Source organism: Rhamphochromis longiceps, linkage group LG23, assembly GCF_057381845.1.
Source record: "Rhamphochromis longiceps isolate RC_006_pf linkage group LG23, R_longiceps_female_GT1.1, whole genome shotgun sequence".
Classification (NCBI taxonomy): Eukaryota; Metazoa; Chordata; class Actinopteri; order Cichliformes; family Cichlidae; genus Rhamphochromis; species Rhamphochromis longiceps.
Window position 1 is genome coordinate 10,818,724 of NC_140578.1, and position 26,235 is coordinate 10,844,958.

The 26,235-nt window shown below is 39.0% G+C and overlaps 3 protein-coding genes and 1 pseudogene across 4 annotated transcripts; 1 reads left to right on the plus strand and 3 right to left on the minus strand.

Annotated features, from left to right (window-relative positions):
* Positions 1-387: 387 nt before the first annotated feature.
* On the minus strand, positions 388-3,282 carry LOC146641342 (granzyme B(G,H)-like; annotated as a pseudogene).
* Positions 3,283-11,745: 8,463 nt separating this feature from the next.
* On the minus strand, positions 11,746-12,897 carry LOC146641343 (mast cell protease 4-like). Of its 2 annotated transcripts, XM_085398240.1 has the most exons (5): positions 12,840-12,897; positions 12,616-12,763; positions 12,390-12,522; positions 12,019-12,273; positions 11,746-11,922 (listed from the first exon to the last, which is right to left on the minus strand). In XM_085398240.1, the coding sequence occupies exons 1-5, from the start codon at positions 12,895-12,897 to the stop codon at positions 11,746-11,748; spliced, it is 771 nt and encodes a 256-aa protein (XP_085254366.1). The 2 variants fall into 2 exon arrangements, with proteins under 2 accessions (XP_085254366.1, XP_085254365.1); XM_085398239.1 differs by having other exon boundaries at positions 12,616-12,897.
* A 4,176-nt stretch (positions 12,898-17,073) lies between these two features.
* On the minus strand, positions 17,074-18,248 carry LOC146641344 (trypsin-3-like). The gene is made up of 5 exons (XM_085398225.1): positions 18,191-18,248; positions 17,952-18,102; positions 17,728-17,860; positions 17,345-17,602; positions 17,074-17,238 (listed from the first exon to the last, which is right to left on the minus strand). The coding sequence occupies exons 1-5, from the start codon at positions 18,246-18,248 to the stop codon at positions 17,074-17,076; spliced, it is 765 nt and encodes a 254-aa protein (XP_085254351.1).
* Positions 18,249-21,856: 3,608 nt separating this feature from the next.
* On the plus strand, positions 21,857-23,985 carry LOC146641345 (granzyme A-like). Its single transcript, XM_085398259.1, has 5 exons — positions 21,857-21,920; positions 22,056-22,197; positions 22,812-22,950; positions 23,205-23,474; positions 23,587-23,985. Exons 1-5 carry the CDS (start codon positions 21,857-21,859, stop codon positions 23,734-23,736), a joined length of 765 nt encoding a protein of 254 aa, XP_085254385.1. The 3' UTR covers positions 23,737-23,985.
* The last annotated feature ends 2,250 nt before the right edge of the window (positions 23,986-26,235 follow it).

Here is a 26,235-nt window from a genome sequence, read left to right on the forward strand (position 1 = left end):
AAATACATATTTAAAAGCAGTGCACAATGATGTAGAGATTTATTGCTTTTTGTTTTATTTGAATTGAACCAATGTTTGAAGTATGTTTTCTCTTTCATAAATAAAATCATTTATATAATAAAATAATGAATAATTGTGGGTAAAAGCTCATCTAATGCAGGAACTGAACATTTGACCCCCTGACCCATTCCTGGCTTAGTTCCTACCCTTTGTGGTCAAACACAACTACACATCAATGTTGTTGTTGTTGTTGTTGTTGTAAACAAAGTGTTTAGATTGACATGGAAAAAGAGTAACCAGCTGTTTTTAAGAGTCTTTTAGTTTTAGATATTAAGGATAACAATCAAGTCTAACAACATAGATCACAATCCAGTCCAATAATATTCTCTAAACTTTGCATTTCTTTTTGTTGAGAATGGGTTTGACCCATAAAAGGAGTTTTGATATGTCTCTATAGATGTTGGGCACATCCAGATACTCATAAATTCTGCGAGGAGGAAATATTATATTTGATTTTGTTTTACTGAGGTGCACCTCAGTAAAGTTAGCTATGTTGCCACCACTACAGATTGTTGGACAGCACACCAGCAAAGTTTAATACGGGGCACGACTCATTGGATAGATGAGGAGATCTGCTGCCCTTGCTTGCTAGAGGTTAAAAGGGTCCCACACCTTTCATGTCCTAGCTGGTGCTTTCTGTTTTTTTTTTTTTTTATCCAAGCCACTGCAAACCAGGTCATTCTACTATTACCCTCAAATCTTATGTCTTTTTGCCAATAATCACCTCTGTCCACAAACAACAGGTGGTGACTTGTGAGAGCGAGGACAAGCATTGTGTAATGCATTTAAGGTAAAAACAAACAGAATCTCCACCGAGCACATGTTGGAGCCGACAGTAAGCCGACAAAATCCTCATATTACTTAAATACCAAAAAGTAGTCATTCCCTGAACCCAGCATGTTTTTGAGCTTTACTGTACAAGGAATATAAAAAATGAAATGTTATGAAACATATTTTCTCATTTTCTGGTAGAAGAATGTGGCTCTACAGTCATTGACCTGTATCCATGGTAACACCTGGAGGCTTAAAATTATATTATGAATATAATTTACCAATTTAAAAAAAAAAGTAAAAATGATAAAGCTGTACCAGAAGAGCTGTTCAAGTCTGAATTTGATTACTTCTTTTGATATTGAACTTCAGTTTAATTGGAAAAAACGGAATTAAAATTTTGAGAAGCAAAAAAACATACAAGGATGCAAATATGTCTTTCATCACAGGCAAACTGAAGCGTGGTCCACTACAAAGGCAGAAATAATATAAAAAATTCAGCCTTTTGGCTATTACAGAAAGAAATGACAGATTGAGTGTGGGATACGTTTGTATTTTTATTTTTGGTTAAACAGATGAAAGAATCAGAAATTCTCACATTTCAATAGTGAAAAGAAAAACCTGAAGTAAACTTTAACTTTAAGTTTTTTACTCAAAAAATGTTTTCAGAACCTTGTATAAGCCGTGAGACCAGTTTTCCCGTGATTCACTCGCGTACGTCAGTTTGAAGAGGAAAAAGAACTCCACGGGACTCCGATGTGAAAAGATGTAACAAAAAATTTATTCCACGGTTTTGCATCTTACAGGAGTGGTCAGGTTTAACTTGTCCTCAACAAAATAACATACTACGGTAGGAAAACCGTGTGGCTCTGTTCTACCCTGCTGCCCCGTATATCTTATGCCGTGTTAACTCTTTTTCTCTCTCTCCCCCCTCCCGCACCGCATGCACTAATTTGCCTACATCCGTGATGCCCGGTTGGCTATAAACACGAGTCTTTAAGGCACATGTATAAATGGTACTATATAACCTAGTTCCACCATAAACATGCATCTATTTCCTAAAATTATTAATTACACAAACAAGCTTAACAACAGCGAAATATAAATACTAAACATATGAACTATCTTAACTTGGCTCCCACAAACCTCGTTCATCCATTTACGGTATTTTGAGATGTCCGTATAGACGTTGGGTTTATTGGGGTAATTGCAGTTGTTATAGTAGTTGAAAGAAACAACCCCAACAGCAAACCCATGACACACCAGAGGACCACCAGAATCTCCCTGTGAGGAGGAAGAATTTTAATTTATCAGTTTATGTTCATTATGTTTATGTTTTTAAGATTTGTGAACATGAAACCATTTTAAACTGAAAGGACAGAAAACATACCTGACAGAATCCTTTGGTTGTCTTATATCCACCTGCACAGATTACATTGGCAGGAAGACCAGGCCATTGTTCCTCACAGTTCTTTGATGTAATGACAGACACGTTCACCACCATCAGCTCATCAACAAGTTTACCTTCAGTTTTAGTTTTTCCCCATCCAGCCACCTGACACACTTGGTTTTCTTTTAGGTTTATTTCAGCAGGTGGAAGCGGAATTATTCGTACTCCGTGGCCCAGTTTAACTTTCTCAGACAGCTGGAGACACAACATGAAGTAAAAATGAATCTCGTTAAAGTGAAGTTAACGCCATAACCGCATTAATGCAGCAAATCTCTGTTAGCGAGTTAACGCGGATTGCCCCGTGTGTGAGGCTGCACAGCGTCAATGCGTCAGCACGGTTAGCTCATTAATGCGTTAGCGCAGTCCAGTCCCATAAACGGGGCAATCCGTGTGAACTTACTAACGTATATATATAATTTGAATAATGAAACCACAAATACATCATGTGATGAAACTGTTGTGAACATGAGCATGTACTTACTTTAATCAGCATGATGTCATTACCCAGTCCAACGTGTTGATAATTTTCATGGATGATTTTGTTTTCAATCTTTATTTTTTGATGATTGCAGCTCTTCAGATTGTGGTTCCCGAGAACAACGTGTGTGAGGCTCCTGAAAGAGTAATCAAAGAGAGGTAATCAATACAATGTGTTTTAATGACATGAGTCAGAGAAGCAGAAGCAGAAGATGTTTGATTACTCACGAGTCATCACAGTGTGCAGCCGAGACTACAAAGTCTTCAGTGATGAGAAATCCTCCACAAACATGGTGACCGTTGTAGTCCTGCACAGAGGCCATGTACTGCATCGAGTTCTCTGGGGCTTTTTTACCATCTATGATGTGACTTCCATGTGCTGAAAAAGTAAAATAAAGGAAACCAAAATGAAGTTAACGTTCCATTAAACGATCAGAGGACAATAACAAAGATTTGCAGATCTTACCGAGTCGTCCGACACATGCCAGAACATGGAGGAGCAGGATTTTTTGCAGACTGAGCATGATGCCAGCAAAAAGGTGAAGTTGTGTTGGCACGAGTGTGAAGTGAAGGTTTTATACAGCAGTTGCTCTGTCAAGTCTGATGATCACATTTTGACTTCTAACCACATCCTGTTTTTTTGGCACCTGTATTATCTTTACATTATCTTGTTCATCAGTATTACACTACCCCATCATCCTGAAACACATGGGCTGCCTGCCTAAACCTTCAAAAAGCTGGGTTGTTGAAACATTTTGCAACACTGTAAAAATTCAAAGTTAAAACAACAATATCCCACCGGGTTACTGATTTCATACTTGAACCAAGACTAATAACATTATGGTACTTGGCTCATAATCTGTCCACCAGCAATGTAAAAACAGGAAGGAGATGCCTTTTCATTTAGCGCCTCCTTGGGGCCATTTCTTCAACTGTGTGAACTGTTTATGGAGCGAGGGTTGCAGGATTTGTCCTGTAGGAGGGCACTACGACTCTTCTGTAGAAGGCATTATTATGGAGCATGGTCTCTTGAAGGAAGAATATGTGAATAGTGCTGTGGCGGTAAAGAGAGTGTCAGAAAGAATCATGAGTTTGAAGTTGGAAATTGAAGACGTGATGCTGAAGTCAGTTGGATGAAGCAGCAAACATCCGTGCAGGTGAAGGGAGCAGAGGCGATGAGGAAGTGTTGATCAGGTGTTGATTAGGTATGGTGTTAAGGAGAGAAATGTTAATGGTGTTGGATTTTGCCAAAAGGATGGAAATGACTGTGTGGTAAACCTCATGAAGAAGGAGAGACGTGTAATGTATAAGAGTGGAGCAAAGTGTAAACATGTGGAGTGCATCTTTGCAGAAGAAACAAGAGATAGTAGACTACTAAGACAGGCCCCTTGTGGCAGGGCAGAGTTATCAGATGACTGTAAAAGTCTAGCTGAAGTGCTAAGGGAAACATGCCATACCATCTGTAAACATGATAGCTCAATAAGTGTTGAATTAATTCTGTTAAAACGTTGTTGGGGTGTAGAGCGGGGTCATGTTAACAAGCCATTAAAATTTGGCTCACATCCACCGAGGTCTTCAAGGTCAACTTCAAGATTTATTGGTGGAAAACTTAAACAAAGCCTTTTAAGATTAAAAGTGCTTAAAAGTGTGGTTTGTATTGTCAACATATTGAAAGGACTGCATAAAGATTTAAGGATTTTTCTGGAAACCACACAAGTGAGGACAGAAAAATCTCCTATTAATGGTTGTGCCTCATGTTATCTGTCTGACCTGCTGCACCTTTGTGTCCTGCCTCATTCTCTCAGGCCAGTAGACCAGATGCTTTTGCTCGTTCCAAAAGTGCTGCAAAATGCAGGCCTTCTAACCAAAATAATCCAGTGTAAGCTCAGGTTTCAGTCCAGTGGCAATCTGAAAATAGGGAGGCAGTTCTGATAAGTGAGAGGAGGCTGAAGGAAAATCAGTTTGTTTTGATATAAGAAAGAACTCTGCTGTAGCTTTCCCACTTACTATGTTACCGTGCCACATGCGTGTGGCAACATTCAGGCATTCATCTAACACAGTAACACTTTTATTAATTACAGATTCAGAAGCTGCTCGCTGTGTGCGCACTGCTGAGAAAAAGAAGCTGAGCTCGGTTCATTTCTGCTTGTTTCATGAAAACTAAGTTACTGAGGAGCAAAGAGTGGGCTCACCGACACACTTGGCATGAAGACTGAGTGAAGAGTTTCAATACAGAGAGTTCTCATTTGTTCTGATGACATCTCACCTCCTAAACTCTTCTATTAGCAGCTATTACAGCCACCGCAGGCTGAATACAGGATTGTTTTTTCCATGTTAAATTTGTGCATCTCGCAAGAAACTTTATGTCATAGACTTTTCAATTCACATTTGCCTGACTCATTTAAATACTCTCCACCTGAAAGTAAAACTCTTATAAATACTTCTGCTCGCAGCTTTCAGTCACCGACTCTTCAGCCTTTTCAGTGAATCCAACAGCTTTTTAATGTCAAAAGAAGACTTTGTGCTGCTGCAGACTCCTTCACATTGTAGTTCCTGCACAGTAGACATTCAGTAGACACTCAGTCATTTTATTAAGGATAGACGAGTGTAATGTCATTACAATTCTCAGCGCAGGGCTCCTTTCTTTTCCTAAGTCTTCAGCAGTTCTCTTTCAAGTTGACCACAAAATGTGTTACAACATTAAAGAAATTATTGCCCAGAGAAGCACAATAAGCATCTCAAAATCTTAACATCTCAAAATCACTGTAAATCAGACACAGCTGTCACAGATATTTAACAATCAATCAAATATCTTTGCTTTTATGATCCTAGCCTCATTGTGTCACTGACACTCAATATTCACATTAAACCACTAGGTGGTGATCTCTGATATATTTTGTGGGCACTGTGTGGCTTCAACCCAGTTCACAGTAATACTGGTAAAACTACAAAATTAATGATGATTATTGAAAAGCACATATGATTAACATGTGAGCAAATTGGCAAATTATATTTTTTATTTTCAAAACAACTGATGATTGTTATAACACATTAAGAACACTTCTGGCTGTGTGTGTGTGTGTGTGTGTGTGTGTGTGTGTGTGTGTGTGTGTGTGTGTGTGTGTGTGTGTGTGTGTGTGTGTGTGTGTGTGTGTTGTCTGCTCAGTGTATAAAGCTGTCACAGTGGACTTCAGTGAATTCAACATCCGCTCAGCGAGAGTTGAGACGACATGTTGTGCCGGAGGAATTTCTATCTCGTTCATGCTTCTTTCCATCATCCAGTCAGGTGAATGATGTTTTGTACTTTAGTTTACGTTACTGACTTAAAAATCTGCTGATTTTCTTATGTGACTGGATATTTTTTGTTGTTTTAGGTCATGGTTCTGAGATTATTGGAGGGAAAAAAATTAAGCCACACTTGCTGCCCTTCATGGTTTATTTGACAAGTAAGAAATCTATGTGTGGGGGGACATTAATCCACCCACAATGGGTCCTGACAGCTGCTCACTGCACTGGGTAAGAACCTGAGGTTCACTTTTCCTAAATTTCCAAATCAAAATATTGCAGTATTTATTTTTAACAGAAGATGTGAAGGGTAATGCAGATGGAGATAATTAACATGCCCACAAACTGCTCCAATAATATCTCGATGTAGAGTGAGTACAATATAAATGTTATTGCTGGATTTTCATACAGTGCAAAAATAAATATGATCAATATAAAGCTTTATAAAATTAAGTGATGTGTTTTCTTACCCAGAGCATAACTCCTCCTGACAGGCAGGGGTTGCACTAAAATGTTTCATGCTTTTATAAGAACACGACTTTTAAACCTTTGACCTTGAAACATTACATACTAAAATTGTGTATTTTATTATCTTTACTCATTCTGATGTCATAGGGCTTTGTAGTGAAAAAAAATAATAGGCTAAATGTGTTGGACCTTGGGTGCTAACAGTGAATTATTACTCTGCACGTAGCAGCCCGTGGTTAGTCAGTTTATGCAAACACAAAATGTAAAACAACAGTGAGACTGTCCAGTCTGTCGCCCAGACCTATTCAGTATGTCCTGTCTTACCAATTTAAAATGAACATAAGAGCAGATTTTTCAACAGATTTTTGACAAAGATAATTTTTTAAAATATGTTTTGTTCAGTAATTTTGCTTGTCATTTTGTAAAAGACCCCCCAAAAAACAAAATTGATACAAAACAATATTTTTTTTTACTTTATTTTTACTTTTCCTACTTTCTAATAAAGCTGAAGTAAAGATATCTTTCCTTCTGTCTGTGTCTTATTGTTTGTACTGCAATTCTCTCAAAGTGTCATGTTTTTACAGTAACTTCTAAATCTCACATCACTAAATCTTAATCTTAATTTAAAAAATCTTGATCAAAGATTACTCCTTCATTTTTAACCAAATCAAGTCTTTTAAGTCTAAGAAACCTGCCTAAAAAAGCAGTCAGGCCACATTCTTGATTTGTTCTTCATCAAATGAGCCCCTCGTGGCTTATTTATTTACATATTTGACGAAGTAAAAATCGTTTTGCTTTTCTCACATTTTCAAATAAAATATAGCAGTTTTTTTTAACAGACTGTCTGATAGGTACCTGACAGAATAGAATAGAATCCACCAGCACAAATAAAACCACCATGGCATATGTCGATAGCCCCTCCCCATTTCTTCTTCCAGACCTCTGGGCTGATGACAGACACATCCACCACTCTCAGCCGCTTAACCACTGGACTATCCGTTCTAGTCCAACCCAGCCACATGGCACTCGCCATTTTGCTTTATTTCCATTTCAAGAGTGGGAAGTTGTAAATTGTATGCGTTTGTTTGGCTTTACTGGTCTTGACAGCTGAAGATGGAATAAGAGAGTAAAAGAACCAAAAAAACCTTCAGTAGCTCAGTAGATTTCTGAAGTTGAATCAAAGACATATGAGAGAAAATGATGATACGTGTCTTTTTAAGCTTGCAAAATGTTTTATACAATTAAACGTATCAAAAATATTCTAAAGGAGATGTTCTGACTGGGATTACAGGTGTGACAACTGTTGCATATTAATGGAACATTTTTACATTTCTTATCTCAAATTGCCTTGGAGAAGGATTGATTACTTACCCATCATCACAGTGTGCAGCAGTAACTACAAAGTCCTTCCTAACAGTAATCCTCCACAATCATGACTGTAGTTGCTCTGCACCAAGGTCATATACAGTAGGGAATTCTTTGGGGGCTTTCCCCCCATTTATAACTTCACTTCCAAGAACTAAGGGCACTGGGAGAAAATTAATATAAGTTAAAGGATCAATATTCAGTTTTTAGTTTGCAGAAACGTATTAATATGTTGAAGTCGATCCTTTTATGTGGTTTGTACTTACGGACTTATATCAATTTTATCACAGCTTAGTCCCAGCTGTGTTTCCCTCCTGTTTCCCATTCCCTCGTTACTGCCTTGTGTATTTAAACCCTGTCTTTGTTGCATTGTACCACCTCCACCCCTTGTGTGTTTCCTCCGTGCTCCCTGTAGTTCCTATTCCTCTGTTCCCAGTTTAGTTCCCTAGTATCTTAGCTTTTTGGTTTGAGCTTCAAATTTGTTTCTTTGCTTTTATTTTCTGTATTAATGTAAGAGTATTCCCAGCAGTAAAGCTGCAGTTTTGACTTTATTCCCTCTTCGTGTTTGAGTCCTGCTTTTGGGTCCTGCATCCTGCCTGCCACAGCACCAAAATCAATTCACTGAAAACATACTACAGTTTCTATTTATTTATTTATTTATTAAAGCAATGAAAAAAAACAACATGTTCTCACTTGTGGTGGTTGATGGTAATCCCACTCCTGAATCTTTATCCACTCAATGAGTGAGATTCAGTTAGCCACCCTATTCATTTATGTCCTGTTTAATGGATGTTTGTTTTGGGGCTATATCTTTTTTTACTTATTTGTGCTACCCCATTAAGTCCTATTGTGCTCAAGAGGACATCCTGGCCTTTCCAATGATATCTTATGTGTTTGGGTTGCCTCTTTTACCTCCAAACACATAAGATATCACAAAATATCCATGGCCAGAGGGGCCAGAGGGGCCGATGGCGCGATATGGCAGCCTCGCTTCTGTCAGTCTGCCCCAGGGCAGCTGTGGCTACAACCGTAGCTTGCCTCCACCAGTGTGTGAATCCGAGAGTGAATGAATAGTGGCATTGTAAAGCGCTTTGGGTGCCTTGAAAAGCGCTATGTAAATCCAATCCATTATTATTATTATTAAAAAAAGTTAAACTGATAGATACATGTTTACTCGGTAATTAGGAGGGTATTAAAAGCCCTATTTTGTAGAAGCTGTATGACGATTTCTAACAGGCTGAAGAACAGCACACTGCATGAGTAAAGATCATTCAGAAGAGCAGCACAGTTAGCAAACCTTCACAGAGGTATTACAGCTGCTGAAGTTACATCATATTCTCATCAAATTCATAACAGTACTTTTCCTGTTTGCATGTACATTTTTAAATACTGCAGAGGCTATCACTGCGCCACGAAAAGTCCTCAGTAAAATCCTGCACACCCCAAAAGGTCTCAGGCTCAGCCATCCAAAGTCTCCAACACTTTGCGCTTTATTTGGTGATATTACACATGTATATGTATGTTCTGAGAGCATCTCTGGAGATAAGAGATAAGAGATAAGTGTAAACAATGAAAAAATATAGCAGCACAACATTTAGCAGGCTTTAATGTAACCCAGGTTGCAAATGCAACCATAATAAAATAGCAACCACAACCATGAATGGCAAGAAATACAAATATGTAGTAGAGACAGTTCATACTAAAACATTTTTTTAAATCCTTTTGTCTGACTAAAAGTTCTAAGTAAAGAAGAAAGATATTTTGTAGCAATCTTAACATCTTTAGCATGCCCTTTCCCTCTGAGTTTACAAAGTGGTTAGAGATGAACACTAAAAGGACTAACAGCCCAAATAACAGGATGTAACAGCGTTTTTGAGCTGTAATGATGCACCGCCTGCTGGAACTCTTTTAGCAGACACAGTGGAAAAATATCGGAAAACTGGGAAGTGTAGAAACTAAAGATATGTAATCAAAAATATCTGTGGCTCTCTCATAAAAAAATGGAATTTATTACCATGTACTCCACAACGTTAGTTGGCCTTGTAGCAGTGAAGTGCTATAACTTGAATGCTGACGCAGTGCTGATGTTTGAGTAATATCTGTGCAGCTACACTGACTCATTTAGTGACAGCAGATTACAGTTTGTCTGCATCAGTTTTTCCTTTACAGGCACAGCTGCTGCTCATTGAGGAGACACGCCCAGTTAGTTTTAGGTTTGTGTCTTATCACTTTGTGTTTACACACCTCTCTGCATTTAATCAGTACTTAGTATTGATCTCGCTCTCTTCTTCAGCGTGTCTCTGTCCTGTCTTCCTCCCTTCACCCCCAACCAGGCAGCCCCCCTCCTCTCTGAGCCTGGTTCTGTTGGAGGTTTCTTCCTGTTAAAAGGGAGTTTTCCTTCTCACTGTCACTAAGTGCTTGCCCATCGAGGGTCATCTGATTGCTTTTCTGCCACTAGAAGGCGCCATTTCAACATTTCATGCTACTGAAGCTAAAATACTGTCTTTGAGACCCATCTGATAGCAGACAGTTCCAGTGCCGGGTGCTCGGCTCATGATGAGGTGATTTCTTCTGTCCCAGGTTCTGTCTGTTTTTGTGTTTTTTCTTACAGGTGCAGATCCTTTGCACTTTTCTATCTGTGCGCTATTCCTTTATTATGTTTTCTCTTTTTTTCTTCCCATTTCTTTTTTTTGTGTCCCGTTTGGATCTTTAGCCATCAGAATTGTTGTCTTAAAGCCAAGAAAGATGCCAAGTTGATTTATTTTACCTTGCCATATTGGTCCATTTGATTGACCTTTATTATAATTATGTATTTATTTTACAAATGGGACAGACATGACTGGGGGATAGGACAGGGAGAAAGAATGAAAGAAAGAGAGGGAGCGAAAGAAAACCAGAGGGGAGAAGAGACAGTGAGAAGGGGGGGAAGAAAGAAAGAAAAACAAACAAAACACCTGGATCACCTGTATGGAGAAAAAAAAACAGAAGAGAAAGCAAACAAAAAAAGAGCAACATAATAAATACAGCACCATCACAATAAACTAGCTAGCAGTAGATAACAGTAGATACTAAATAATAAACGATATTGTGCAGCACGCAAGATAGACAGCGCACAATGTGCTTTGAGGCAGCAGCCAAGAAAGGTGTAGTCCGTGTCTGTGAACACCCGTGTGCACACCTGTGTGGATCAGCATGCTTGTATTCCAAAGGTTTCTCCATGTAACGATCTGCTAGGGAGTGTGGGGAGCCATAGCCCCGTCCCCCAGGGCATGAAGCAGGTATGGAGGAGATCCAGACCCCAGATATCCAGAGGCCCCAGAGTACGAGGACCCGAGGAGGACCACCGAAAGAGGGGGAACCGTGCCACCCTGGGTGGCATGGTTCCTTCCCATTTCTTTTTCTTTCTTTTTCCTCCTGCCTGTCAGCTTATACACATCACACAGACTGCAATAAAGGAAATAACACTAATGAAATGAGTAAATAAACAGACAAAGAGACAAAAGATAAAGTTTCCTTTATTGTCGCTATACTTAAATTTTGCCTGTCAGCTACTATGTTGTACTGTTGATATTGGTCACATGGGGAGGGAGACACCTTTGATACTTTATTTAGACCCACTGCGGTCACTCCCACTCTCACCGACTCACACCGATTGTGTTACTTTAGTCATGTGGGAACAGCAAACTGTAGCAGTGATCATATGACAGAATTATTCTCTTTAGAATTTTAGTCGCTATTGTTTTTACCTTCTCACGGCAATATTACAGATGAAATTTGGACTGCGAGATATTTTTATTTCTGTTTTTGGTTCCTCCAATGAAGCGATTGCCAGCACCGTGTTTACATTTTAATAATACAAAACCAAAACTTTATGGGTTTTGTTTATCACTATTTGGGTTTTTTAGAATTGAGTTGATCCACAGGCGGTATTTTGAGATGTCTGTAAAAACATTGGGTACATCAGGATAGTCACAGTTTCTTTTTTTGTTGAAGGAAACGACACCAACAGCGATTCCTTTGCATACCAGCGGGCCGCCTGAATCACCCTGTGAGGAGGAGGAAGACTTTTGAGTTGTCTTTTTAAGTTTCAGTTTTCGATAACAGGCCAAATTACAACGTCAGTGATTGGACGGGAAACATACCTGACAGAACCCTTTGTCTGTGCCATAACCACCTGCGCAGATTACATTAGCAGGAAGACCAGGCCACAGTTCCTTACACACCTTTTTGTTGATGACAGGCACATCCACCACTCTCAGCTCATTAACAGTTTCACCAGCAGTTATAGTTTTTCCCGATCCAGACACCTGACACACTTCATTTTTTCTCAGTTGTACTTTAGCAGATGGCAGTGGAATTATTTTTACTCTCTTGTTTAGTTGAACTTTCCTGGAAAGCTGGAGACAGTTAGCATTAGAAATGCTCGCACTGTTATGCAGTGTAAATAATTAGATCACAAAATGATATCACCTTAAACCTTTAATGTTTCAGTATTAGTTTAGTTCATACTTACTTTAAGGAGCATGATGTCATCACCGTGCCAAGCCGTTTGATAAAAGTTGGGCTTGAATTTCTTTTTAATTGTTATTTTTTCTTGATGGGACTTCTCGAGATTGTGAGTGGCGAGAACAACGTGCGTGGGATTTCTGGAACAGTAATCTTTGTAATCAATACACTTTCTAAATCAGTTTTAAATGCTGTCAGTCACATTCTGCCACTGAAAAAGAATAATGACTTACTCTTTGGCACAGTGTGCAGCAGTGAGCACAAAGTCTGCAGTGATGAGAAATCCTCCACATACATGACCGGTGCTGCTCTGCACTGAGGCCATGTACAGCAATGAGTTCTCTGGAGCCTTTTTACCCTTTATGATGTCACTTCCATGTCCTCCAAAGAGGAAAATAAAACAAGTTGATGCTCCCGTCAGATAGTCACAGAATGATAATCGATGATTAATTCTTACCAGCTTGTGTGAGACATGTGAAGACATGGAAGAACAGAAGTTTCTGCAGAGCGTGCATGATGCCATCAAAACACCACATGTGTCATGTTGACCCTTTTTATGCTGCAGCTTGCTTCAATGACTAACCACATCCTGTAAGGTAAGCTACACATACATAGATAATCTTTCATTATCAATATGAAACACATTTATAATTTTGCGTGTGTGTGTATATATTTATTTTAGTGTCCAACACATATATTCACATTATTTTTCTTTCGTTATCACCATTTGAGGCTCAATTTCAGATCAACTTTTGTGATTTAAGACTTTTCAGCTTCCTGATTCGGTTCATTGGGCACCTTTTTGGGCCTCCTTTTTTTCTGAAATAGAAATAAATTGACTTAAACATCTTTAAGTCAATTTAAAAACATTCGTTAGGGTTTTCATTTCCTTGTTTGTGATGTGAGATTATTATACTATCTTATGCCACCTTATACTTCTAATCAAAGAATTGTTGAGTCATTATACGGCTATAGGCCACATTATGCCTTGGATTAAAGATTGTGAAATCATTACACTGTTTTATGATGCTGCTGATTTATAAGAAATACTGTTTTCAGAGAATCATGGCCTTATTTGTCTGATTAGAAAGAACAGAACATACTGCACAGGAAGCCAAGGTCATAACTGAGGCTCACTGAAAGAGAAAGAATGTGGATGTTTAGGTTTTATGACCTTGGAGGGGGCTGAAGCTATAAGAATGTGAGAAACGTTCAGACACTTCGAGATCTGGTGGACACCCTCCTGTCCACAACTCCCGTCCGGACGATTATGCTCAAAGTGTTGTATGGAAGAATGAGAATTGTATGGAATAAAGAGATCGCTGATTGAGCATTTATACACCGAGTGTTGTTCTTCCTTCAGCCCAAAGATCAAAGAATTGGGATATTTAACAGTGACTATAAGGAGAAACTACACTAATTGAAAAAACAAACAAACACTTTTTTTTTCCAGAATAAGTTTGTTAAATTTCGGATACTGATCCAGTTACAGTAAATAAGCTGACTTTTCTTTTTTCATTGATGTAAGAGGAGTGATGAGACTGATATGGAAAAAGAGAAACAAGTAATAAAACACTTTAAGTGTCTGTCTGTGGTTTCCAACCGCCTCTCTCAGTTTTGTTCCACATTTCCTGTGTTTGCATCTAAATGTCTGAAAATTGACACATTGGCTTGACACCATGAACTGGGTCGCTGAAACCACAGTGTCTAGCTACACAGACATATTAAACATATCTGTTTAACTACTACCAGGGGTGAAACATGATCGAATTAGTACAAATAAACAAAATCACTTTAATAAATAAATAAGGATTGTTTTTAATGTAATTATCGGAGTGATAAATCAGAGGAAAAACTAAAACTAAAAATCAATTAAAGGGGATCACTTATTATCCCACTTATGATTAAAGTGTTCTTCTGACATTATTTATCTTCTTTTGTTAAATCAGTTACCTGCTGCCAGTAGGTGTGTCTATGTTTCGGATACGTATACTGTGTAATTTTATATACTTACAGTGGGGCAAAAAAGTATTTAGTCAGCCACCGATTGTGCAAGTTCCCCCACTTAAAATGATGACAGAGGTCAGTAATTTGCACCAGAGGTACACTTCAACTGTGAGAGACAGAATGTGAAAAAAAAATCCATGAATCCACATGGTAGGATTTGTAAAGAATTTATTCGTAAATCAGGGTGGCAAATAAGTATTTGGTCAATAAGAAAAATACAACTCAATACTTTGTAACATAACCTTTGTTGGCAATAACAGAGGTCAAACGTTTACTATAGGTCTTTACCAGGTTTGCACACACAGTAGCTGGTATTTTGGCCCATTCCTCCATGCAGATCTTCTCGAGAGCAGTGATGTTTTGGGGCTGTCGCCGAGCAACACGGACTTTCAACTCCCGCCACAGATTTTCTATGGGGTTGAGGTCTGGAGACTGGCTAGGCCACTCCAGGACTTTCAAATGCTTCTTACGGAGCCACTCCTTTGTTGCCCGGGCGGTGTGTTTTGGATCATTGTCATGTTGGAAGACCCAGCCTCGTTTCATCTTCAAAGTTCTCACTGATGGAAGGAGGTTTTGGCTCAAAATCTCACGATACATGGCCCCATTCATTCTGTCCTTAACACGGATCAGTCGTCCTGTCCCCTTGGCAGAAAAACAGCCCCATAGCATGATGTTTCCACCCCCATGCTTCACAGTAGGTATGGTGTTCTTGGGATGCAACTCAGTATTCTTCTTCCTCCAAACACGACGAGTTGAGTTTATACCAAAAAGTTCTACTTTGGTTTCATCTGACCACATGACATTCTCCCAATCCTCTGCTGTATCATCCATGTGCTCTCTGGCAAACTTCAGACGGGCCTGGACATGCACTGGCTTCAGCAGCGGAACACGTCTGGCACTGCGGGATTTGATTCCCTGCCGTTGTAGTGTGTTACTGATGGTGACCTTTGTTACTTTGGTCCCAGCTCTCTGCAGGTCATTCACCAGGTCCCCCCGTGTGGTTCTGGGATCTTTGCTCACCGTTCTCATGATCATTTTGACCCCACGGGATGAGATCTTGCGTGGAGCCCCAGATCGAGGGAGATTATCAGTGGTCTTGTATGTCTTCCATTTTCTGATGATTGCTCCCACAGTTGATTTTTTCACACCAAGCTGCTTGCCTATAGTAGATTCACTCTTCCCAGTCTGGTGCAGGTCTACCATACTTTTCCTGGTGTCCTTCGAAAGCTCTTTGGTCTTGGCCATTGCTGAGTTTGGAGTCTGACTGTTTGAGGCTGTGGACAGGTGTCTTTTATACAGATGATGAGTTCAAACAGGTGCCATTCATACAGGTAACGAGTGGGGGACAGAAAAGCTTCTTACAGCAGACGTTACAGGTCTGTGAGAGCCAGAGATTTTCCTTGTTTGAGGTGACCAAATACTTATTTTCCACCCTGATTTACGAATAAATTCTTTACAAATCCTACCATGTGGATTCATGGATTTTTTTTTCACATTCTGTCTCTCACAGTTGAAGTGTACCTCTGGTGCAAATTACTGACCTCTGTCATCATTTTAAGTGGGGGAACTTGCACAATCGGTGGCTGACTAAATACTTTTTTGCCCCACTGTATTTGCCTTTGTGTTTTAGATTAAGAGTCGATGCTCTACACTCACAGTTATGAAACTATTACTGTGGTTAGTGGAACTGCACTCACAGAGCTTTTCATCTGTTGAATTATCATTCATTCAGCGTCTGCAGCATTAATGTGAATTTATTATTCATTATCCTCATCCTCATAAATCTGTACTCCAGCTGTAGTAAGATATAGTGCACATAAATGAAATCTAGTGTGTTGCTGTTTGAGCCTCATTTCCCTGCACTGAAGCTCAGAGGAAGATTTGTATGGGTCTCTGTTGAACCACTAGAACATGCTGTTTCAGTAGATGAAGTTGTTATAATGTTTGATAAAATCTTCCAGCACAGGTGTGTGCAGTATAAAAAAAATCCAAGCCACTGAAAACCAGGTCATTCTACTATTACCCTCAAATCTTATGTCTTTTTGCCAATAATCACCCTTCTCCACAAACATCAGGTGACTTGTGAGAGTGAGGACAAGTATTGTGTAATGCATTTAAGGTAAAAACAAACAGAATCTCCACCGAGCACATGTTGGAGCTGACAGTAAGCCGACAAAATCCTCATATTACTTAAATACCAAAAAGTAGTCATTCCCTGAACCCAGCATGTTTTTGAGCTTTACTGTACAAGGAATATAAAAAATGAAATGTTATGAAAAGTATTTTCTCATTTTCTGCTAGAAGAATTTGGCTCTACAGTCATTAGCCTGTATCCATGGTAACACCTGGAGGCTTAAGAAAAATATCAAGTCTGAATTTGATTACTTCTTTTGATATTGAACTTCAGTTTAATTGGAAAAAACTGAATTAAAATTTTGAGAAGCAAAAAACCATACAAGGATGCAAATATGTCTTTCATCACAGGCAAACTGAAGCGTGGTCCACTACAAAGGCAGAAATAATATTAAAAATTCAGCCTTTTGGCTGTTACAGAAAGAAATGACAGATTGAGTGTGGGATACGTTTGTATTTTTGTTTTTGGTTAAACTGATGAAAGAATCAGAAATTCTCACATTTCAATAGTGAAAAGAAAAACTTGAAGTAAATTTTTTACTTAAATTACTTTACTCAATCTCTTTTTTTTCCAGAACCTCGTCGATCCATTTACGGTATTTTGAGATGTCGGTATAGACGTTGGGGTAATTGGGGTAATTGCAGTTCGCATTATAGTTGAAAGAAACAACCCCAACAGCAAACCCATGACACACCAGAGGACCACCAGAATCTCCCTGTGAGGAGGAAGAATTTTAATTTATCAGTTTATGTTCATTATGTTTATGTTTTTAAGATTTGTGAACATGAAACCGTTTTAAACTGAAAGGACAGAAAACATACCTGACAGAATCCTTTGGTTGTTTTGTATCCACCTGCACAGATTACATTGGCAGGAAGACCAGGCCATTGTTCCTCACAGTTCTTTGATGTAATGACATCCACATCCACCACCATCAGCTCATCAGCAGGTTTATCATCAACAGTTTCAGTTTTTCCCCATCCAGCCACCTGACACACTTGATTTTCTTTTAGGTTTATTTCAGCATGTGGAATTTGAATTATTTCTACTCCATGGCCCAGTTTAACTTTCTCAGACAGCTGGAGACACAACATGAAGTAAAAAAATATATCTATGTTCATACGATAGTTCTTTAGATATAATCTGAATAATGAAACCACAAACACATCATGTGAAACTGTTGTGAACATGAACATGTACTTACTTCAATCAGCATGATATCATCACCCAGTCCAACACTTTTATAATTTTCATGGATGATTTTGTTTTCAATCTTTATTTTTTGATGATTGCAGCTCTTCAGATTGTGGTTGCCGAGAACAACGTGTGTGGGGCTCCTGAAAGAGTGATCAATGAGAGGTAATCAATACAATGTGTTTTAATGACATGAGTCAGAGAAGCAGAAGCAGAAGATGTTTGATTACTCACGAGTCATTACAGTGTGCAGCCGAGACTACAAAGTCTTCAGTGATGAGAAATCCTCCACAAACATGTTCACCCTTTTTGTTCTGCACAGAGGCCATGTAGTGCATGGAGTTCTCTGGGGCTTTTGTACCATGTATGATGTCACTTCCATGTGCTGAAAAAAGCAGAGTAAAGGAAACCAAAATGAAGTTAACGTTCCATTGAACGATCAGAGGACAATAACAAAGTTTTGCAGATCTTACCGAGTCGTCCGAGACATGCCAGAACATGGAGGAGCAGGATTTTTTGCAGACTGAGCATGATGCCAGCAAAAAGGTGAAGTTGTGTTGGCACAAGTGTGAAATTGACCTTTTATACAGCAGTTGCTCTGTCAAATCTGATGATCACAATTTGACTTCTAACCACATCCTGTTTTTTTGGGCACTTGTATTATCTTTACATTATCTTGTTCATCAGTATTACACTACCTCATCATCCTGAAACACACGGGCTGTTTAATGGTTGCAAGTTTCTCACAGTCTCCAGTTTGATATATTTAGTGAAATTTGGGGTAAATGGAAACACTACATCCGGTTAAGGAGACCCGATCTTGTTTGAATCTCTGTAACTATATATGCCACATTTCTGAATCGTTATGTGTTTATATGTATATGTTAGTATGTATGAGACTACAAGTGAACACATATGTAAGTAGGTATGTGTATGTATGCTTAAGAATATGGGTGTGTGAGTGAATATGTGTGTGCGAGTACATACACACTAGAGGGTACACCCGTCTGTTTTTCTTATTTTTATTTTTTTTTTTTTTATTTACGTCTGTTCTTGATTATATGTTTATTTTGGATTATTTGTGTTTATATAGGTTGTTTAATAAAAAGAGAATAACAAAAAAAAAAAGAACATGGAGGAGCAGGATTTTTTGCAGACTGAGCATGATGCCAGCAAAAAGGTGAAGTTGTGTTGGCACAAGTGTGAAATTGACCTTTTATACAGCAGTTGCTCTGTCAAATCTGATGATCACAATTTGACTTCTAACCACATCCTGTTTTTTTGGGCACTTGTATTATCTTTACATTATCTTGTTCATCAGTATTACACTACCTCATCATCCTGAAACACACGGGCTGTTTAATGGTTGCAAGTTTCTCACAGTCTCTCACACCACAACTTTTGTACACAAGCAGGCATGTCTAAACCTTCATAAAGCTGGGTTGTTGAAACATTTTTACACCACTGTTAAAGCTCAAAACAACAATATCCCACTGAGTTACTGATTTCATACTTGAACCAAGACTAATAACATTATGGTACTTGGCTCATAATCTGTCCACCAGCAATGTAAAAACAGGAAGGAGATGCCTTTTCATTTAGCGCCTCCTTGGGACCATTTCTTCCACTGTGTGAACTGTTTATGGAGCGAGGTTCTCCTACGGAAAAGTGGTAGTGCCCTCCTGTATGGAGCTTGGTCTCTTGAATGAATAATATGTAAATAGTGCTTTGGCGGTAAAGAGAGTTTTGGAAAGAATCATGAGTTTGAAGCTGGAAATTGGAGACTGGAAAGGATGTGCAGGAAGATTCAGGATCGAAACTGAAATGTTCCAACAAGTGAAGAGAGTGTGTGGAGAAGATGGGAGGAGCACTGTGAGGAGCTGATGGATGTGAGAAAACGAGAGAGAGGGAGGAGAATGGATGGAGGATGGTGAATATAATGAATCAGGAAGTGTAGGAAGACACAAATGATATGAAACGGAATTCTTTAATAGCAATACATTCTGGGTAGTCGCTACCATGTTGTTGTCCATGCAATACCAAAACAAAGATGGACACCAACAAGCATGATACGATACAGATAGAAGATAAACGATGAGGGAAAGGAGCGTCGTTAGGAGGGTTTAAACACAACGAATGGCCATTTTATCTTTAGGACCTACTGATGCTAACAGTAGTGGTGAGCACACAGCAAACATGTTAAGAATGATAAACTCACATGGAACTTTATGTTTACTGAGAGCAAAGTGGTTTTTCTCATTAACTGAAGAATTAATCACTGAGAGGTGGTGTGCATCACCACAGAAGATGTCTGATTACTAATGAGGCTATACGACATGCATCATAGACCACAGAGTATTTGGTGATTAGAAATCATTGATATACATCACCTCTGGTGTTCTGCACAGAGGCCATGTGCTGCACTGAATTCTCATGGGCTTTTTTGCCACGTATAGTTTTACCAAGAAATTGTGGTAGCGTATGCAATGCCATACTCTCTGCAAACATATAGCTCAAAAAGTGTCGAATGAATTCTGTTAAAATGTTGTAGGGGTGTAGAGCGGGGTCATCTTAACAAAGCATTAAAATCTGGCTCACATCCACCGTTGACCGTCTTCAAGGTCAACTTCAAGATTTATTGGTGGAAAACTGAAAAAGAAGCCTTTTAAAATTAAAAGTGCTTAAAAGTAAAAGTGTGGTGTGTATTGTCGACATATAGAAAGGAACACATAAAGACTTAAGGATTTTTCTGGAAACCACACAGCTCCCCTGTGACAGAGGAAGATCGTGACAAAGGAGACTGAGACAATGGCCGTGTTCCAAAATCGCCTCCTATCTCCTATTAATGGCTGTGCCTCATGTTATCTGTCTGAGCTGCTACACCCTTATGTCCTGCCTCATTCTCTCAGGTCAGCAGACCAGATGCTTTTGCTCGTTCCAAACACTCAACGTAAGCACAGAGGTAGGAATAAAGTGCTGCAGTTTGCAGTGCTTCTTACCAAAATAATCCAGTGTAAACTCGGGTTTCAGTCCAGTGGTAATCTCTGAAAATAGGCAGTTCTGATAAGTGAGAGGAGGCTGAAGGAAAATCAGTATATTTTGATATAATGTTACCGTGCCACATGCGTGTGCCAACATTCAGGCATTAATCTAACACAGTAACAGTATTAATTACAGATTCAGCAGAGAGAAGCTGCTCGCTGTGTGCGCACTGCTGAGAAAAAGAAGCTGAGCTCGGTTTATTTCTGCTCTGTTTCATGAAAACTGTGTTAGTGAGGAGCAAAGAGTGGGCTCACCGACACACTCGGCATGAAGACTGAGTGAAGAGTTTCAATACAGAGAGTTCTCTCTCGTTCTGATAACATCTCGCCTCCGAAAAATAAACTCTTCTATTAGCAGCTATTACAGCCATCGCAGGCTGAATACAGGATTTTTTTTCCATGTTAAATTTTGTGCAACTTGCAAGAAACTTTGTGTCATAGACTTTTCAATTCACATTTGCCTGACTCATTTAAATATTCTCCACCTGAAAGTAAAACTCTTATAAATACTTCTGCTCGCAGCTTTCAGTCACCGACTCTTCAGCCTTTTCAGTGAATCCAACAGGTTATTAATGTCTCAAAATCTTTTAAGTCTCAAAATCTCAACCTCTCAAAATCACTGTAAATCAGACACAGCCGTCACAGATATTTTAGAGCTAATAATCAATCAAATATCTTTGCTTTTATGATCCTAACCTCATTGTGTCACTGACACTCAATATTCACATTAAACCACTAGGTGGTGATCTCTGATATATTTTGTGGGCACTGTGTGGCTTCAACCCAGTTCACAGTAATACTGGTAAAACTACAAAATTAATGATGATTATTAAAAAGCACATATGATTAACATGTGAGCAAATTGGCAAATTATATTTTTTAGTTTCAAAACTACTGATGATTGTTATAACACATTAAGAACACTACTGGCTCTGTGTGTGTGTGTGTGTGTGTGTGTGTGTGTGTGTGTGTGTGTGTGTGTGTGTGTGTGTGTGTGTGTGTGTGTGTGTGTGTGTGTGTGTCTGCTGAGCGTATAAAGCTGTGCATAACAGTGGACTTCAGTGAATTCAACATTCGCTCAGCGAGAGTTGAGACAACATGTTCTGCCGGAGGAATTTCAGTGTTTTCATCTTGTTCATGCTTCTTTCCATCATCCAGTCAGGTGAATGATGTTTTGTACTTTAATTTACATTACTGATATCTCTCAGTTGGTGTAGGATGTGTGCTCACTCATCTGTTCTTGACTTAAAAATCTGCTGATTTTCTTATGTGACTGGATTTTTTTTTTTTGTTTTAGGTCATGGTTCTGAGATTATTGGAGGGAAGGAAGTTAAGCCACACTCACTGCCCTTCATGGCTTATTTGACAAGTAAGAAATCTATGTGTGGGGGGACATTAATCCACCCACAATGGGTCCTGACAGCTGCTCACTGCACTGGGTAAGAACCCGAGGTTCACTTTTCCTAAATTTCCAAATCAAAATATTGCAGTATTTATTTTTAACAGAAGATGTGAAGTGTAATGCTAACTGATATTTTTTCTTACCCAGAGCGTAACTCCTCCTGACAGGCAGGGGCTGCATTAAATGTTTCATGCTTTTATAAGAACACAACTTTTAAACCTTTCACCTTGAAAATGACATACTACAGTTGTCTTTACTCATTGTGATGTCAAAGGATCTTGTAGTGAAAAAATAGTAAGTGTGTTGTACAGCTCTCTCTCCATGCTTTGACCTTGGGTGCTAACAGTGAAGGTCAAGGTCAAATGCATAGCCAAACTAGGTACTCATGTCCCCTAAGATGTTTGAAGATGATCCATAAACAATTGTGGGCAATTTCAAGTTTGATGTGGCTTTGACCTGATTTTCACCAACATGAAATCAGCTTTAGTTGTTATTTGTGTCTGACATCACACAACGCTTGAAAACTAGCAAACAGACAAACAAACACAAAGAACCGATTACATCCTGCCCTCCTTCAAGTAGAGAAAAATACACTCCTGACCTTTTGATGTAAGTGAAGTGTCATCACTACACTGAGTTTTTCTTTTGCAGAATGAGCAAGGCGATCCTGGGAGCGCACTCCATCGCCAAAGAGGAAGAAGAGTGGAGGCAGGTCCGAGAGGTTGAGAAACGTTTTGCTCATCCTAACTATTTCAATCATAATGTGGGCAATGACCTCATGCTGCTCAAGGTAAGCTGAAAATTCAGTGTCCAGTAGCCGGTCAAGCAAATATACAACAATGAAAATAAGTTTGTTTCTACCTGATAAAGTGCATTTCTGGGTATGTTTATACATGTTTCAATAATTCGCTCCAACTATTTCCCATTTTCCAAACAAAATATATGAATTATTAAGTAGTGACCCAGACTTTATCACAGTGGCAAGTCGGTAACATATAGATAGTCACTGTCAAAATGTAACATTTCTTTTCAACTCTTTCTCAGCTTAAGGAACCAGTAAATACAACCAAGTCAGTAAAATGGCTCCAGTTGGGCAAAATTGTCAAAGACCCTGCAGATGGCACCACGTGTCTGGTTGCTGGATGGGGAATAACTGAAGAGAACCACACCTCAGATGTTCTCAAGTCTGTCCGCGTGACTGTGATTGGCAGACATAAGTGTAACTCTTGTGAATATTACAACTACGCACCTTTAATCACCAGTGACATGGTATGTGCTGGTTCAAATGGCAAAAAAGCAGCGGATACCTGTCAAGTAAGTATGAAGAATGTATATGAGCATGTAATCATTGAGCTCAGCACCATTTTGACGTTTTGACACCTGTAAGTGAGAAAAAAGGTCTACAGTGCATATGTACTTGCTGCAGGGGGATTCCGGGGGCCCACTGCTGTGCGGCTTTCAGCTGGTTGGAGTTACTTCTTTTGGAGCCGGTTGTGGGGACATTTACAAGCCTGGAGTCTACTCGTTTCTCTCAAAGAGGCAACTCAAGTGGATCAAAGAAACTATGAAGTCTTAAAAGTCATCAGGCATCAGTCCACATAAACTAAGCTAGATGACAATGTTTTATGCTTTTATGATGTTTAATCGGCTGAGCTATCACTTCATACCTTTCACTTGACCAGCATCATTTTATTATCTCATTGATTATGTTATATTTTATGGAATCTTTGTCACTGCTGGCTTGCTCTAATCGTTACAGACTGTGCACATAGCAGCCTGTGGTTAGTCCGTTTATGCACACACAAAAGTAAAACAACAGTGAGACTGTCCAGTCTGTCCCCCAGACACATTCACTATGTCCAGTAAATGAATATGAGGATTTTGAACAGATTTTTTCACAAAGATAAATTTTTAAATATGTTTTCTTGTTTAGTTTTGTTCAGTATTTGTACTTGACACATCCCCTCCCTGCCAAAAGACAAAACAAAAAACAAAATTGATACAAAACAATATTTTACTTTACTTTTACTTTCTGCTTTTCCTACTTTCTAATAAAGCTGAAGTAAAGATATCTTTCCTTCTGTCTGTGTCTTATTTTTTGTACTGTAATTCTCTCAAAGTGTCATGTTTTTACAGTAACTTCTAAATCTCACATCACTAAATCTTAATCTTAATTTAAAAAATCTTGATCAAAAATTGGTAATCAGTCCTTCATTTTTAACCAAATTAAATGTCTTTTAAGCCTAAAAAGGCAGTAAGGCCACATTCTTGATTTGTTCTTTGTCAAACGAGCCCTTTGTGGCTTATTTATTTACATATTTGATGAGGTAAAAATCATTTTGCTTCTCTTACATTTTCAAATAAAATATAGCAGTGTTTTTTTTATCACACTGTCTCATAGGTAATACATTGTGTGATTGTGTGTTTTTTTAAATTGCGATCATAAAAAAACCCCACATAATTAATTTGATTTAACATTTCACAGAATTAACAGGTGCATCAATGATATAATGTTACCATTAATACCGTTACACCAAAATATTTTGCTTTATAGCCTCAAGGTTTTGTCTGGCATCACTGGTTAAGCACTAGCCTGGTTTTCCTCCTATTTTTCTGAAAGAAGATTTTCTGTTAGGGTAAACAAGTTCTCTAGCACTGCTTCTCTAACCTGTGGGGTTCCACAAAGTTCAGGGCCCTGTTTCAGGAAGCCGGTTTGGAAAACTCAGAGTGAAAAACGACACTCACGGTTGAGTAACCCCGAACTGTCCAACTCGGAATATTCCGTTTCAGAAAGGCTGATAACAATTAGTTCAGTCAACGCGGAGTTGCTTTAACCCCAAGTGAAGCGCGCGGACGAGGATACATAAAGCCCTGATAAGCGGAGCACAGATTAAGCGAGTCACCATGGAGACGGAGGGAAAGAAGGCGCGGTCAATGTATTTCACAGCGCTTGAGGCCGAAATTCTGATGGCAGCATATGCCGATAACATGCAAATTCCGCGGAAAAAAGTAACACAGCCACAGCTGCAAAAGAAAGGGAGCATGCATGGCAAAACATAGCCGACAGAGTCAATGCATGAGTGTTAATATAAACATTGATCTAGGGATTTCCACCCATTTAACACGTTATTTTATCATATGTTATTTTATTTGTTATTTTATACATTTTATTTTGTGATGTGATGTGAGCGCAGGTGCAACCCAACAGGCCCCAAACGTGCCTGGCAGCAAGTAAAAATGAAATATAAAAATATAGTCCAAACAGGTAAGGTGTAATTGTATTATGAGCCACAGTGCTTGGTCTGTTTGTCCGATGTAAATCAATTGCAGTTAGAGGCTACATTAATTTTCTTTCTGTAAGCACTTATTGAAATTATCTGAGCACATTACAAGTACATATTTGCTTACTCTGTATGCTCAAATGTGGCCCGTTATAGCCAACAGAAAAAAAGCGGAGGCCCGAAAAACAGGTGGGGGTCCTCCACCACCACCACTCACAGAGGCTGAGCAGTTGGCCCTCAGCCAAAACAGTGGGCGCCCTGTGGCCGAAGGCATCTCTGCGGGGACATCCTCTGAGTCAATAACCCCGCAAGACACAAGTGCCTACATAAGGGGTAAATTCAAAATAATACATGATGTGCATACATCCTTTCTTCACAGTCACCTTTGCAGTGCGACACATTCATTTGATAAACTCTTTACCATAATGAATTATTTTGTAGTGAAGTTATTTTCCGACTGATTTTGCCTTCCCTCAGCCTTGGTTGTCTTTGAGAGCATAATGACAATGAAGTGTAAGGTGATTGGTATGTTTGTTAATTGCCATTTGGTCCCTTGTAAGTTATAAGTGACCTGTATAAACCTCATATTCTATCAGTTGATGGTGGTGGTGTACTGCATCTGGTGCAGCCTCCTGTTGAGCCAGACCAACATGCAGTTGTGAGTAATACTCCACAGATTATATGAGTTTACAGTAGAACAGCAATGTTGTCTATTTCTTTACTACAGGAAAATAATGAAGAAACATTGACAGCTGTTACAGAGGAGGAAGCAACAGAGACACTTTATGAGGTTT

Coding starts and splice junctions, on each gene's coding strand:
- LOC146641345 (XM_085398259.1), top strand. CDS start 21,857: ATGTTCTGCCGGAGGAATTTCAGTGTTTTCATCTTGTTCATGCTTCTT. Junction 21,921..22,055: donor TCTTTCCATCATCCAGTCAG/GTGAATGATGTT, acceptor TTTTTGTTTTAG/GTCATGGTTCTGAGATTATT. Junction 22,198..22,811: donor ACAGCTGCTCACTGCACTGG/GTAAGAACCCGA, acceptor TTTCTTTTGCAG/AATGAGCAAGGCGATCCTGG.
- LOC146641343 (XM_085398239.1), bottom strand. CDS start 12,866: ATGTCTTCACATGTCTCACACAAGCTGGTAAGAATTAATCATCGATTA. Junction 12,274..12,389: donor ATGACATCATGCTCCTTAAA/GTAAGTATGAAC, acceptor AACTGTCTCCAG/CTTTCCAGGAAAGTTCAACT. Junction 11,923..12,018: donor CAGACAAAGGGTTCTGTCAG/GTATGTTTCCCG, acceptor TCCTCCTCACAG/GGTGATTCAGGCGGCCCGCT.
- LOC146641344 (XM_085398225.1), bottom strand. CDS start 18,248: ATGCTCAGTCTGCAAAAAATCCTGCTCCTCCATGTTCTGGCATGTCTC. Junction 17,861..17,951: donor GCTGCACACTGTAATGACTC/GTGAGTAATCAA, acceptor TCACTCTTTCAG/GAGCCCCACACACGTTGTTC. Junction 17,239..17,344: donor CAACCAAAGGATTCTGTCAG/GTATGTTTTCTG, acceptor TCCTCCTCACAG/GGAGATTCTGGTGGTCCTCT.